This window comes from Haemaphysalis longicornis, unplaced genomic scaffold (genome assembly GCF_048455015.1).
Source record: "Haemaphysalis longicornis isolate Haplotype H1 unplaced genomic scaffold, Haemaphysalis longicornis Haplotype H1 scaffold_2, whole genome shotgun sequence".
Taxonomy (NCBI): Eukaryota; Metazoa; Arthropoda; class Arachnida; order Ixodida; family Ixodidae; genus Haemaphysalis; species Haemaphysalis longicornis.
In genome coordinates this window covers 260,772,770-260,788,861 of record NW_027526295.1, presented here as the reverse complement: position 1 = coordinate 260,788,861, position 16,092 = coordinate 260,772,770, and the positions used below count along the sequence as shown (strand labels likewise).

General features: G+C 45.1%; 1 protein-coding gene across 1 annotated transcript in view; it reads right to left on the bottom strand.

The window, feature by feature from the left end:
- Window positions 1-1,331: 1,331 nt before the first annotated feature.
- The window catches only part of LOC144170513 (uncharacterized), a 30,991-nt gene continuing 16,230 nt past the window's right edge, over window positions 1,332-16,092 (bottom strand). The window contains exons 6-12 of the mRNA XM_077700358.1: window positions 14,706-14,821; window positions 11,343-11,441; window positions 8,686-8,791; window positions 7,225-7,392; window positions 6,377-6,531; window positions 4,666-4,702; window positions 1,332-2,997 (exon numbers count right to left, since the gene is read on the bottom strand). Of these exons, the coding sequence (XP_077556484.1) occupies window positions 2,890-2,997; window positions 4,666-4,702; window positions 6,377-6,531; window positions 7,225-7,392; window positions 8,686-8,791; window positions 11,343-11,441; window positions 14,706-14,821 (789 nt within the window). The 3' untranslated portion in view covers window positions 1,332-2,889. The remainder of the gene's footprint in view (window positions 2,998-4,665; window positions 4,703-6,376; window positions 6,532-7,224; window positions 7,393-8,685; window positions 8,792-11,342; window positions 11,442-14,705; window positions 14,822-16,092) is intronic.

The following is a 16,092-nucleotide window of genomic DNA, read 5'->3' as shown; positions in this document are numbered from 1 at the left end:
GCCGCAGAGGTAGTGCGTGTCCAAGCCCTTCATCCCTCGCCGAGACAGGGGGCACTTGTACCCTTTGAACTGGTGGGTGCAGCGACCTTGCCCGAAGGGGTTCGAGAGACTTGCCCCATGGCCTCCCATGGCTGCTTGTGGTCACAGATTATCTATTTCAAGGATGAATGCTTCGAAGAGACTTTTAATTGCATAATGTGCATAATCCTGAAGTCTACTCACAGTTATTCATAAGTAAAACCGTTGTATTCGCCTAAAACAATGCATCGCGTAGAGCGATGGAGCTGATCCAGCTGATGGACAAAAAGAGCAGCCAGGCTGGGATTTGTTGAAGGGTCAATGTTTCAGATCTCTTCAACAAACTGCCCCAGCAAGAGGCAGGAAACTTCTTGTAGAAACGTACATACATTTCTTTCTTTTCTTAAAAGATGAATAGAAAAAAAGAACATGGTTGTGCGTATACACGCCCCATTTCAAGGTTCAATTTCTGCAAAACTTGTAACCTATTTTCTGCACTGTGTTGAAGCAGAAAAATTTCGCAACAACGTAAATTTATTCCGCAATTTATTAGGAGAAAAGGCCTGTGAAATATGAGCGTGTTTCCTGCTCTTATAAAAGTGGATGGTGCCTCAAAACAAGTAAATGTATTACTTAATTGGTTAAAAGCGCATAAATAAAAATACCCAAGATCTGTGCATAAATGAAAATACGTATGATTGCCTATTAACCATTTTTTATGAAAGATCGGTATTGATCTTGTCTTCTACAGGCGCCATGTTTTCTGAAAGATTCATCTCCCCGCACGACAAAAACATTCGAATATTAAACCATTTAAATCAGTTCTTGCATTCAGTCGGCATATACTATTTGCATAACATCAGCTGTTTGTGTGGAAACGTTTCCAGGAGAGCTTAAATTGCTGTGGATGGATGAAACCACAAAATAGCCAGACGATTGGTTATGAATTTACTGCGGGGATGTGCGAACAGTTTCTGGAAAAGGCCCATACTTCAGCAGTGCTCACGCGCGCAGGCAACCAAAGCGTGTGCTGTGGAATTAGTGAAGCAGGTAGAGGAAGCCAGTTTTCACGAATGTGCTTTTCACGAAGGGTAAACTGAGCTAAAAGTTAAGAAACCAAAACATATGAAAAAAAAAAAAAAAACCAAAACATATGCAAACTGCTATGTGCAGTTTGAAACAAGAACAGGAGATGATGTTCTGCTGATTAAACATACGTGAAACTCGGCCAAGTGCGTGTTCAGTCCTGCAGGCATAAATTATCGCTACGCTCCATTCAGCAATACTCAATATCCAAGACTGTACAACAACAATTTGGACGTCATAGGTATGTTTATTCCAAGAAAACAGTTTTCAGCGACAAATTCAGCCCAAGCTTCAAGGCCACACGAGCTATATTCTTATATAAGCTGCATAACGAGTTCTGATATCCCAACAATCACAGTAACTATTTCTCAAACGTGGCAACACAAGCTGGCCATAACTGACCCCATCTAAAACTGATACTCCCTTAACCTTAAGTATTTATACGAAATATATTGCACAGCCTACGTTAAAAAAAAAAAAAATGTGGAGGCATAGAAAATGTGTGTTAGACGTGCACTTACAAATGAGCGATAGATTAGGTTTTCCAGTGATTCTTTTGGCCAAATAACAATATGGTAAGAAAAAAGGTACTGCAGAAGAACGGAAAGTTGGGCTAGTTGGTATGTGTTCATTTTGGTGGAATACAGAAGCGCTCAAAAAACAAGGACGAAGGAAGAAGTAGACAGCACGGCGCTGTCTACTAAAAAAAAAAAAAAGAAAAAAGGTACTAGTTAATCACAGCTGCTGATACAAATTTTACAATGTCTCACAACTACATCCAAGTAACAGTGGAAGAACTATGTAGTGCCACTGCTGCAATACACAAACCAAAAGTTTTCCATAAACCACACAACAAATCAGTAAAAGCTCTTTATTAATAAAGTGCCCCCTTCCTGATGTATCAAATGATGAAATGTGTTGATTTGTTCAACACAGTGGGAAAAACTAAAAGCACTATCCAGCAACTTGTGAGCTAGAGTTCCCTATAGTGCAGCCAGAATGGAGCACAACCTCTGCCTCGAACATACTTTGCACTAGTAAACTTTGCCGGTTCTTTGACTCCTGACAACCATGTCCATGTACAATCCGCTGACACACCATAAAGAGATCTGAACTCCTGCGACCACTAAAACAGTGCAACAAGCATGGCTGTACCCAATTTTCGTTTCGATAGGACATCCTATGATCATTTTCTTTAGGGGTGTTTTTTTTTTTTGGCACAAGGGCAGCGAAGGCCAAGAGCACCAGAAACATACTATGATTGAAGGACTGCTTTGGAACACCACCCTTTAACTTTTGAGAGATTGTCCAATAACATACAATAATTTGATCCTGAAATGCTTGCAGGACAAATGTTTAAAACGAATACCGTTGCTTGGTGTAAAAAACGAATACCGTTGCAGGGAGGAGGGGGGAACTTGTCACACAGAAAAAGTTCTCTTAGCATAAAACACTCAGAAAAAAAAAAAAAAAGAGAAAAACACCTTGCGATTTGCACAAATAGCACACAATTAAAGCTATCTAGGGAGAGCCCAACGGCTTCTACAATGGGCCCCAGAGCAGCACAGTGAGCAACTGTGCAGTCGGGCACTACGTAACAACCTACGATGCCGGTGACTGGCATGTTTTGTCCCACACAAAGTGGGCGTGCAAACTCTTAAATGGACCAGACTCGCAGTTGTCTAGGTCAATAAGGTGATTTTGCCACTGGCTGTGGAATCCCAAGACGTGCCAGATGTTGCCCGCTCGTGCGAGAACAGGCAGGCCTGTGTCGAACAGTGTGGCCTAGCGGACCTCCTGGCCATCGGCACAGCTCTGGACGTGGGCGATGTAGATGGAGCGTGTAGCGCACGCCTCCATGCACAGCGGGCAGGACAGCGGCGACTCGGCGCTCTGCACAGGGGTGCATTTTTTGCAACAGGTTAGCCCCACGGCCAATGCAACTGGGATTTTGTCCCGGCAGCTGATGCAAGTATTTTTATGTCACTCTGCACAGTTTTCAGCGGAAAAACTTTGCAAATGCACAGAATACAGAACATAGGAGCCAAATATGTGGTTTTCAAAAAACCAAGATTTTGGTCATTTTTCCCAAGTTGAAAGCTGCATCGCTCCTTTTAATTCAAACTGCACAGGAACGAAAAAGGTTGCAACTGAACAAAGTTTGAACTAATCTGGGTATGATGACTTCCCTAGAGCCAGCTTACTATGAAGATACATAAACTATCATCTGATGCTTCTAGTGCCTCCCCCCCCCCCCCCCCCCCCCCCCCCCCCATCTCTCTCTCTCTCTCCATTTCCTGTCCACTCCTGTCACATTTTTCGTTGCATGAGCATCAAGACCACACATATACTCTTGATCTTTAATCAGGAGATATTTGGTGAGGTGTACACTGGATTTGGTCAAATATACTCTGCATCCCCAGACAGGATCCACTCTCAAGATAGGCAAGGATCTTTCCCACAATATGCTGCAGAGAGTAGTGGTGTGACGGGAGTTTGTGGCACTTACAAAAGCAGTGCCATTTCAACTCATCCATTTAAACCAGTAGCGAACTTAGCTTGCCTGACAGCTTGTGCCACTGAACAGACTGCTTACAAGCTGAGTAATCTCTCCATCTTGCCACGCCACAGTGGTTGTGTGTGGTATCACTTGAGATTACCGTATTTATTCGATTATATGGTGAGGGTGTAGTTTGAGTGATATATATATATATATATAGAGAGAGAGAGAGCAATAAAACTTTGAAGATGGTAGAGAACACAAGAAAAGAAAACTTCGAACAAGGTAGAAACCACGATTGTTGCCTATGTTTCAGCATGAAGGCAAGTCTCTTTGCTGAAACGTAGGCAACAATCGTGGTTTCTACCTTGTTACCTTGTTCGAAGTTTTCTTTTCTACATATATATATATATATATATATATATATATATATATATATATATATATATATATATATATATAGAGAGAGAGAGAGAGAGAGAGAGAGAGAGAGAGAGAGCTTCTCTGGGTATCAGGCAGGGTATGACTTTCAGACTACGGATTTCGGAAAAAACCTCACCTTATACTCAAATAAATATGGTATTTGCCGTGTAGAAAAAGGAGAAAAGATGTCAAGAACTGCCGACGCGCACAGCACACCAAGAAGCACCTCGTAAATGTTGCTGACAATGAAAAGAGTCCTCAAGGCCCAGATGGTGCAAGGCCGGCACCCTGGCAACAGACACTTGAAGGCACGGAAAAACCCTGCACAGGTGGATCATGGCTGCTGCAGCTAAAGCAGCAGATTAGTGTCTGTGTTTGCTTTACACGATGAAATCTGTTACAAAGGCTTCTAAATGTGCCTCTTTTTTTTTTTTTTTCTTTGTACCATTTGATGAAGCTCTCCCCAGAAGTTGTGCCTTCCAGTTTCAGTACTGGCCGTCCCAAAATGTCCGCTTTGAATTGATATGATCTAAACAAAACTACTGAAAACTAAAATCCCTACTTGCACAAGCTCGACACACCAGAGTGAGCTCAGCTATGTTCATACTGCGTGCACAAACATGCCAGCTGGTGCTTACCTGAGACTGCGTTGAAGCCAAGCTGTTTTCAGTGGACCTGCACGGAAAAGGGTAAGCAAGCAAGATTGAGCATTGGTGTCACAAATAGCATTACTAGCAGATTTCTGGAATTTCCAGGAAAAACAGCAGCATTTTAGTGCAGGTACAATAATGCCTTTGCAAAAATGTTGATCATACTAGAAGATTCTGCTGTAGCAGGCAATTGCTGCACAGTCACCAGGAAACGACAGACGGTGGCAACACTTCACCAAATGGAAGAAATTATCGAGAGCAGCGATAAGTTCAGACACTTCTCCTTGCATGTAGCTCCTAGTGACACGAAGGACAACTTGACTTCTTGGGTAGTTATGGTCAAGCTACAAAAATAAAAAGGAGTCGACAATAAGTGGTTTGTGCCTATTTTTGCAAAACCATTGTCAAGTGGGTGTGCTACCCACTTGACACTGTGGGGACACAACTTAACCTTCAGGGGCAGAATCTAGCGACCTCATTCCGTGGCTAAAAAGACAAGGATTTCTAGGGCAGCAGTTTGTCCATAGTGAGATAACACAAGTCAGCAGTGGTGTCAAGGGGCTGACACTGGTTCCGACGACTTAACTGTTAGACTCCCTAAAACAGCCCCCATGAAGAAGCAATCTTTGCAGTCAACCAAATAGCCTGCCTGCTCTTTGGATGTTTATTAATGAGCAATAAAGGTCACTCTGCCAATAACAAGGGCCAATAGCATCTCCAATCACTTTGAGTATTGCAAAAAGTACCTTTATTCCTGTGAAATCAACTTGGCAGTGTTGATAGGGTGCCTAGATAGGATGTGTGTGAAGCCTAGTGCAACAAAGCGTAGTTTGGTGCACCTCCACTTATGAGGGCAAAAGCAGTCTACATTCGGTTTTGAACCCAGCGCACACACGAGCACCTGCTAATCAGAGTAAAAATAGTGAATGCCTAGTTTGCAGTTTTCCAACTTAAATGTACATTATGTACAGTTCAGCGCAAGAAAAGACAGGGACTAGAAAAGACTACAGAAGAGTGCTCTTGTATTGAGTCTTTTCTAGTCCCTCTCTTCTTTTGCGCTAAAGCTGTATATAATGGAATACCAACTATGCCAGTCAATTAGGTTACAGGCGCTCTAGTGTTGTTTTTTCTAGTTCCTGTCTTTTTTTTGCACTGAGGCTGTACATAATGGAATACCAACTAGGCCAGTCAATTACGTCAGTAAAAGTACAAATGGATATGTTTATCTGAATGCCTCACCACTTTCTTGCACCCCGCCATGATTGTGCTCTATCACCTGCTACGCTTGTGGCGGCTCAGTACTTTTTTCCACCACTGCCTTCCCCAACTCCGACAGCATTCGTATTTGTTGCAATGCCCGGACCAATGCTCAGTACAATACAAGTGAAGCCCTGAGTGCCTGATAACATTGCATGAATACTACCTACACCACAGTGATGGGTCAAAATATGAAGCACAATATGGAGTCTTGAGACAGTTGGGGGGGAAAAAAAAGAAAAGAAAAGGGGGCAAAAAGCAAGTGTAACAGTTTTGTCTCACAGCCCCAGATCTGCTGCCTGGCCGACTGGCCTTGCTGAGGCTGAAAGCACCACCTTTCCCCACTACAATGGCGCTAATAATAAGCTGGGCATTTTCAGCCACCCACAGACTATCTTTATACGCACTACAAAAAGGTGAAACCATGTGCCGGCTGACCCACCTCTGCTGCGCAGTGTTGTTGCTCATTTCGGCAGCCTGCAGGGTCCCGATGCGGGCCCGCAGTTCCTCAATGGTGCTCAGGTGCTCCTGAACCCGCTGCTCCAGCTCTCGGCGCAGGTTGCGCTCAGTCGTGTAGTCCGTGCGGAACACCTCCACCTGCAAGGGGGGAGCCACACGGCCCGCTATCAGCAGAGCTGGCACCACTGGGCCATGTAAAGGGGGATCTGGGCGACAGACCAAGTCTGTGTGTCAAGTGGCCACACGATGAAACAACCTGGACCAGCCATGCGCAGAGAGCACTCACACGGTGAACAGACTACTACTCAGCAGGCAAGCCCTCTGAACTATTTACACATGAAGGCCCACAAAAGGTGTCCTTTGGATGCAAGGACGATTTGCAGCACACGAACGTGCATGAAACACTTCAGCTACTCGCAAGCCCATTGCTCATGCGTGCAGCCCACTGACACAGAGCGGGCATTGCGCACACACAGGGCAACACAACGAGCGGCCACAAAATAGTCCCAGTTGCTACCATGGCCTGCGTGAACTGAGTGTGGGCTGCAGCTACAGCTTGTCACTGCCTGCCAGAACTCATAATATGGATGGGAACTGCATTGGGAGCACACCTAAAAATTCTTCTGTGGCCACACAAAGTGTGGCATCAGAGCCAACACAGCATCGCAGCAGACTTGCGCTCCCTGGCCACAACAAAATGTGTCAAGGCTAGTGGTGAGCAAGTATGCACTTCCATACTCAACGGCATGTGCAGAGCCCTGCATCACCTGGTGGCAGTTCTGCCAGGCACGGGAGATCACACAGGCGTCGCAAGACGGAGGAAAAGCCCACCTGTGCGCGCAGCGGGGGCAGCAGCTCGGCCTGTTGCTTCAGCTCCTCCAGCTCCTGCCTGAGTGCCGCCACCTGCTCCTTCTGCTCAGCCAGCTCCTGCCGATGAGCCTGCTCCGACTCGCGCCAAGCAGCCGCCGTCCGACCAGGGGGGGCCTCCACCCGCACAAACTGCGCACAAGCACACACGCACACACAGGCTCTTCTCTTGAGCTGGCAGCACTCCCCGAACCCGACGTCCACTCCACACGCTTTGCCTTTGCTGCACCACTTTTTTTTTTACATGCACTTGAACCATGGAAACATGCTGGGAGGCCCCTTCTCTAATTTTCCCTTTCTCAAGCACCACCTTGTGCACGTGCACTGCTTGAGTATGGCTAAGATTTGCTTTGTGCTGTTCATTGAGGGCCCCCGTTGACACTGAGAAGGCAGTTTGAATATCTTACCGAACATGGCAAACCGATGCATTTTGTGGTCACGGATTCTCCACAACTTTTTTACCTTCACTTACAACACACAAACAAGAACAGCACTGTGCAGGTCCAACTTTACCATCATGCAACCCCCAGACAGTGAGCTGGGGCAAGATAGCTGCAGTGCATTGGGCTCTCAACGCAGGCAAGAGAAAATGCGGCTACGTTAGTCGGCATCACTTTGCTACTGATGCGTGCAAAAAAAATCCGGAGCTCACTTAATCTGCTCAACTTTCAAGCAAAATGTTTTTGAAGCCAAATTCAATGCTTGCACTGTCCCATCACTGCGCATGCTTTGAAGGTACCCGATGGACTAATTTTATGGGATAATTTTTTTGCATGTACAAAAAATGCCTCCGTAATACAGTCAGTCATAGAGATTACCACATAAACCGATATATAGGACAAACTTAAAAAAAAAAATCTGCACAAAAGTCCCCCCTCGTGTCATTTAGCAGTCGCTGGCAGAATGTAAACTGTTGTCTGGCAGCAAGGTGGAAGAATAGCCTGGCATTGAAGCATCAGACGGCAAAGTCCATCACTATCACCCTCTTTCTGTAGACTGCTCTGTCCATCTAGCAGGCTTTTTGTATTTTGTTTTTCGTTTTTCACTCACATCACGCAGTGCACCCTGAGTTGGAGAACCCCTGAGTTGGAGAACAAAGTGGCCGGCTTCGTTCGGGAGATTCGCGCTTGATCACTGCTCGTTGCAGCAGAGGCTATCTGCTACAGAGCGGTTGAACTCGCACACCAATACGATCTCTCTAAGCAGGAGCTCAAAGGTTTGAGCTCATAGGCCTGTTGTTTTATGCGGAAGAAATTCGCTCTTCGTTGGCAAACGTCTATGACGGTTGTCAAAATAAACATTGGCATTGTGGGTGTTTCTTGTGTGCTTCTCCGCAAAATTATTTTTTTGTCAACCTATATGAAGGATTACGGTAGTTCTTGGCGCTTGAGACGATCAAGCAAATATGTCCTCTGATAGCCTCACCTCGCCACCCTCGTTGGAGTTCTCGAACTCCTGCCACGTGCGTAATAATTCAGCATAATCCCTGCGGGCACGTTCCGAGTTCTTCTCGGCTGCCAGCAAAGCACGCCTAGGTAAACAAACGAAAGGAGAAAACAAAAAAATGAGAGCATAAGTGTTCAGCCATCCACGTGAACCAGAACAACCAAAGTGCACGAACGTCAAAAACTGCACAACAAGCAGCACTCGAGCTGCTCCAGAACAAATGCTTTACACCATCAAATGTGCACCACATTTCCTCCTCCTGCAAGCACCAACTGTGGTGTGCAATGGAACACAAATACAAAACAAAAAAGCAAAACTCATTGCAAAAACTCAACTTCAAATCTTTGGGGAATTGGTAATGCTACATCAGGAACATTTAATGAAGTTGTGAACAAGAATGCTTCACCTATGACAATTTTTCTGTGCTTTGAAGCAACACGAGGTGTAATCAATGTTATGCTCCCCTTTGTTTGGAGGTGTTAAATAAGCAACACCCCACAACTTGCTTAAAGGAACCATGAAGATAACGTAGTATCCAAAAGCATACGGGGCGTCGGCACCTGTTTTCACATTTCTGGCATTTCCTGCCTTATTAAACAAATGTTAGTTGCGAAAATAGTTTATTTACATTATCAACACCCTCATCTATCAATACAGGCCAACTTTTTTTCTACCCTTTAGTGCTTCTTTGAAGGCCTCCTTCAATTGAAGAGCAGTGCAGGTGTGCAAATTCAAACTGATTGCCTCCAAAAGAGTCCCCTCCTTTTTTTCCCTCTCATGCTAAGGCAAATTAGGGCAAATTTCCTCTCATGCTAAGGCAAATTAGCTAAGGCTAAGGTAAGAGAATCAGCAATAATTTAGTGGAAGCAGGGGATGTGGCGCCATCCTCGAGTGGCTCTTGAAACACAGCAAAAATTTTAAATGTCACTTTAGAATGGGGGACTAATATAATAATAACCCCTTAATAGAAAGTGCATTGGCTGGCCACTTTCGGTGGAAGCCCTGAACGTCCAGCTGGGCTCAAGATGCCAATTTCTGGCCTAGTCAACATCTTCTGTGGTTGCCCCATCACACTGGCTGCACTGTCACACAGGTGCCCCTCCAGAGCCCTCCCATAGAGTCCTAAGCCTAGCAAAGTTTGGTCAGCCATCAACCAACTTACAGCTGGTGCTAGACTGTGCCTTGTGGTAGAGTCCTAGTATATCGTATGAAGGACTACGTTAAGAAATGGCATATGTTATTTCCTTATGTCGCTGCACTGCGCATGTGCACTACGCTATGTTGCTTTCGTGCTCCGTGTACGTTCGTGATCCGTATGCTATTTCCGCAAAATAGCAAGCGTACGTTGAGGTGCTTGCGTGCCGCTCTCGCAAGATCACAGAGAGTGAGACCCACTTCAAAGGGCAACATGGCAACAGGAGCGGAAAAAACTCAGCGCCTTCCTTTCCTTTTCACCAGACAACGACGTGAGATGGACGAGACGTGAATTTATTTACACTACAAAAAGGATACACATATATTACACATAGGGACCTACACACACGAAGTGCTTTGTTTTTTCTCGCAGATGGCATTAACGAACATTTGCGAAGCGTGGAAGTTCCCTTAGTGAAACTCCTTTTACTAATCATGCCGCTGCGTTCCGCTATGTGCTTACGTTACTTGTATGGTAACGCCCGGTGCGCTATACTGAAACTCTTTATTACTGCGCAATTAAACGCCTTTACACACCAGAAGAGGCTGGCTGAGGTACGAACGACCTGCATCTCATGGAACATATTACAGTAAAAGCTCATTAACTCAAACCACAAGGGCATGCCATCTGAGTTTAAATTAATGAAAGCTTGAACTAATGAAAGTGAACTATAACAACAGCACACTGCAATTCGAAAGCAGTAGGGCTTGTCAACACTTTGCTGCTTAACAAAGCCCATGACTGTGGCCTGCCTTTTGTCCTTTAACGGACAGCAAGCACTATTTTCTCAACGAATGTAGCGGTAGGCTTCCCGTTCGCCTTTTTTACGATTGAAGAAAAGGCTGCATTCCATCCGGTCAGGACTTTTGAGAGGACAGCTGCGCTATGCCTTGTCCTCGTCCTCCTTGTCCTCACTGGTGGCGACAGGTTCTGCGCTTCTGACTTAGGCATGATGTCCTCACCTGTCAGCGCACCACACAACCCACTGTGCTCACTTCCTCATCAATGAAGCTCGCAAAAAATGCATATTTAAAAATGTCCACCATGTTTGATTTAGATTGGTTTTACCCTGGTTTGCCTTTTCTGTCGTATGCAGTTTCATGTGTGGGCAGCGAGTGAATTTCTTTTGGCGCCGGCAAAGCAGTGCGTAGTTCGAATTATCTGTGCAAAAACCTACGAAGGTTCAAATTAATGGGCTTCTTAATACAGACTACTATGGAGACTCGGCCGGACCTAATCACACAGTTCGAATGATCCATTATTCGAATTAGTGAAGTTCGTTAGCTGTGACTGTAATTTGATCTTGCTTAGAGGTAACAGCGACACTTTCCTGGTGAGCAAAATTACAGTGCAGTGTGGCCTTGAGTGAAGGGCAGTTAGTTGTCCCTTGCAGAGAGCCGAGGTAAGAGTAACGGGCCGCATGGCATCACCCCCCGCTCACCTGAGCTCTTCCAGCTCGGCCACTTTGGTCTCGCACTGCCCCTGCAGGACCCTCACCAGGGCCTCCTTCTCCAGCAGGGACGTCTCCAGCTCCGCCTGCCTGCACCACAGGGGGCAGCAAAAGAGCTCAAAGTGGGACACCATTCTCTATAAAAAACAACAGCGCACAAGCCAGACAGGACGAAAACACAACAGGTGCTGTCTGCGTACCGTATTTGTATATTTTGTACTATACTTTTGTACCATATTTTGTACTTCGTATTTGTGTCTTTTTGTGTTCTCATCCTACCTAGTTTGTGCACTGTTTTTTTTCATGACACAAACGGCACACACACTGCGCTCACCAGCCTCCCAAACTAGGCCGGCCACTTCAAATATGGTGTTATCTAGTTATCTATAACCCCCAGAAATTTGGCTAGTCTGCTGCCCAAAGCCCTAAGCAGGGCCCTTTTTTAAGAGCAGTGAAAGCCATTGGGCAAACAACACACTGATCAACTGCAGCAATTTTACTAACAATGTTTACTGGTGAAATATTTGTATAAAAACTAGTGTTTTAAAGTGAAGCTTTTTATGTCTCACTGATGGCGTATGTAATGAAGATGTGCTGCAAGAAAGCCAACTTTCTCGAACGATGGTGATGATCGTGGGTGAAGAAGTGAAGGAAAGAACGCTCCCTGTGGTCGTAAACAAACCTGGGTTTGGGAGCAGTCCTGGGAGCAGGCAAAAGTGCCTTTGGTAGCAGGCTTGGAGCAGCCAAAAGGCTTTTTGGAGCAAGTTTGGAGCAGCCAGAAATGCCATTTGGAGCAGATTTGGAGCAGAGCAAATGGAGCAGCCACTTCACAGCTCCATGGTCCCTCCATAACCTCCCTACAGGCTGCTGTGCCAGCCCCCTGCCAATTAATCTATCTACTATATCAGGCGTTCTGCCATGCACTAGAACCTACTCCAAACGAGTATCGCAATTCTTGTACTATATCTGGAGGTAAACAACATGTGGAGTTATCTACCTTCGGCCCCAGCGAGTGCGCTGCGTTATCACCGTTCAAAGGTGAAACCTCGCGGGCAGAGTCAAAGGGGATCAGATAACAGGCCTTGCTTCGTGTCCAGTAAACGGCAGTGTTTAAGCGAACTCACGGCGGCATTCCGTGATGCAACGCATTTGATTGCATTTTCTCTATCAAACAGCGGTTTCAATGCGCGCGAAGCTGAACATGGCTTTGCCTTCGTCCGTCACAGGGTTGCGAGTCGATCAAACTTGTGCTGTACACTACGTAACTAGAGCGTGTTAAAAGGCACGATTAATGTTGAACCACCCTCCACTAAGCAAAGCTAGCTCCAAAGTTCCCAGGTGAAAATGAGTAATTACCTCGCAACAAAAATGAACCGAATTAACGAGCGAGGGAAAAGCATCCAAGACCTTGTTTGTTCAATACATGCAGCTACGAAAAGTTGTGGGCAGCAAAGCTAGGATCGTGAAAAATGGGTGAATAAATTGATGTTCACCTCCAATAAATCACAACCTTTCATGTGAATATTATTCTGTTTGCGATGAGACACAAAAACATTTTACTTTTGGTCATTTTCCATTGATTGTGGCACAGCAGCTGGCACTGGCAAACAAAACTGTGCAAATGCAACACAAAGAAATGCAAAAAGAAAACGCAGAAGGCACACAGTGCCTGCAGCCTTATGGCTAAGCCAAAGCCAACTTCCATAGCCGCTCATAGTCTTGATGAAACTGAAACCATAACAGGCTCGATGAAACCAAAAACACAATGTTTTAGCCAAGCTTTCGGGCACGGGGCATCAAGGCAGTCATATCTCACAGCTCAATTCAGGCACTGCGGCACAGGACGGCGCTGATGAAAGAGTTTGGCACCCTATGGCGCAAATGGCACATTTGTTCCACCCCTGGCTGCGTCTATCCTATAGCGCCATTCCGGCATGGTCGAAGCACTTTGGATTTGGAGTGGGGTGCATTGACGTGCAAAATCAAGCAGAAAATGCACCCCTCTGTCTAACGAAAACAGTAGTTGACGTGAGGCTTTTTTCGTGAGAAATCAAATGGCGAAGGGTCAAAGTCAAAACTGCTGCGATCAAAAGTCCAAACTCTGTGCAAGTCAAAGTAGAAAATCAGACGATACGAAGGAATCCTTCACAAGAAATCTTCACATTCAACTATTGTTATCGTTAGAAAAAGGGGTGCATGATTCTCTTCTTAAGAATTTTTTCTTATCTAATTTCTTCTGTACTTTTTCTTGGCTGAAAAAGTTTTTATAGACATTTTTGAAGTCTAAGCAGCAGTGTGCACGCCTCTGATTATTTGCTCAGTTGTGTAGAGAAAAGGACAGAGGACAGCAGCATGCAAGTAGACGATGCTAACTTTTCACCTTTTATACCCCTGTCACACGGCAAATCTAATGTCATTCAAACTAGATGACATTAGCTGTTAATGACATTCGGCTCGGCCGTGCGGGTATACACGGCGAAACAAATGTCATTTGATTGTGATAGCGGTGACGATTAGCGAGCTCGCAAAACCTCAAAATTCCATTTCAAGCGCATCTAGAACGTTTTCACACGTAATATTAAAAAAAAAAAAAAAAAAAAAAAAACGTAACAAAGAATTATTTTTTTAAACAAAAACAAGAAAACCACCGATTTAGGTAAACATCAGTAGACATCACAAGCCAAGACAAGTGTGCAAAAAATCCGGATTAGGGTAGCAAGCGCACTGGGGACGACATTTTCTTTTTTGTTAGTACTTGTCTTTCTTTATTTGAACAACAACACAAAGAAGAAAATATAAGTTTACTGACAGCTTTTAGAAACAGTATCCTTTGGTTTATTACTGAATTTTCCTGTCTAAGGACGCGCTACTGCTGTCGAGGCTACTCATTTGGCCACTAACTGAGGTCCGAGACCTCAGTTAGCCGCTGAATGTCATTTGCCTCAAATGTCATTCGGTACTCTTGTGTAGCGCCCAATTAATGACATTTAGAGCGAATGACATTTGCTCTAAATGTCATTAGATCTGCTGTGTGACAGGGGTATTAGTTTCCAGGAAACCTATTCAGACAAGAAAGTGAAAAATAAATAAATAGGTAAAAAAAAGAACAAGCAATTTTGATCACAAAATTGCCTCAAGGGAAACGCGAGTGCAATAAGAGGGTGCTGCGATCAACTGGTGTGCTGCTTTCCACGAGTTTTCATCGCTGCCACAGCACGTCATGGTGATAAAACGTGGCCTGGACAACAGACTGGCTAAATTTCTAGGGACTATGCCGCCGGTGTTGCTCCCACAGCCGCATATTCCAGCTGACTGGTGGCACCCAGCCGACTGGTGCCCAGCTGAGCAACGTACCTGCTGGTGGACCGTGCAGAAAGGGCCGAGTTGCGGCTCTCTGCCTCGGCCAGCTGCCCGGTCAGCTTGGCCACCGCTTCCTGCGACTGCTCGCACTCCAGCGTCTTGGCAGCCAGCTGCAGCGGCACAACAACAGGGACCGACTCAGATCGGCCGTCCACAGACAGGAAAGGTACCGGCGTACCGGGAAAACACAATGACACCACAACCAATTTGGTCAATGTTCCAGTGAGTTAGCCAAGCACAACCTAGTACTTGAGCACAGAAGTCCATTTCAGACTGAAATGAGCATAATAAAATCACTACTACCAGTTGATGAAACCCTGAAAGACTTCTTCGCAAAGCTTCAATTCTCTTCCAGCACACAACCTTATTCAAGCTCATCAATGGGTCGTCTCCATCAGTACAACGTTGAAGGGGCCATAAAGACAAAATATACCTTTGTATAACTTGAAAGAACGAGGCTTCAGTGCTTCACCCAGCGCCGTTCCAGCCATAAAAGACATTTTTTAACTGAAAAAGTGCTAGTATTGAAAAATTTTCAAATTTCATGCTACGGTTACGTGTAATGAACACGAGTGAGAGCATAGAGCCAGAACTAAAAACAATTTTCAGTGTGTTAACTGCGAGTTAGCATTCAAGTGAAGGGATCAAATGGATCTAGAGGCCCCACTATGACTTTCCACTTATGTGTCTTAGTGACGAGTTAGTTCAGCAACCACCCATTGCACAAATACTGTTTCGTGACATCACAGAAAAGTTTCTGGAAAGTGGCTAGGGAGTCACCACTGCTTCACATGTTTTCCTAAACATCTCCATTGTTTGTTGGAAGTTGGAGATAAAATTGGTATCATTGCTATCAGGACAAAGCAGTCTTTCTAATGAACCAAGCTTGTGTTTCGTCTTCATGGTCCCTTTTTAATGGTTGGACATGACCATGAATTCCACTGAAACTGCTAGCACCTCTTGAAGGGACACTGAAGTGATTTGTAAACATTGTGGGATTACTAGCGCAAATTGTAGTCTGGAGTATTTACGCCACGTTTCAACCACCCTCGCTGCGTTTACGCGACTTTATTCAGCACAAAAATCAATTCGATAATGCTGTCCTCCTTGCCTATTTCCTGTGATGTTTCGTATGACATCAAAACAAGATGGCTTGACTTGACTGCGCTACTGCATGGCTTGCTGACAGAATCAGTCGGCTGGTCACAGGCGGGTCGTCGCAATTCGTTCACTCCGTTGAAACTTAACCGCAGCACGTTTGTGCCTGGAAGAATGTGCCTTTAGTTTGTTAGTTTGTGACGGTATCAAGCTCTAAGTCAAAGTCGCTCCGCACATGTGACGCTTCGCTGACTGGTCTGCTAGTAGAAAAATCTGAGGCCAA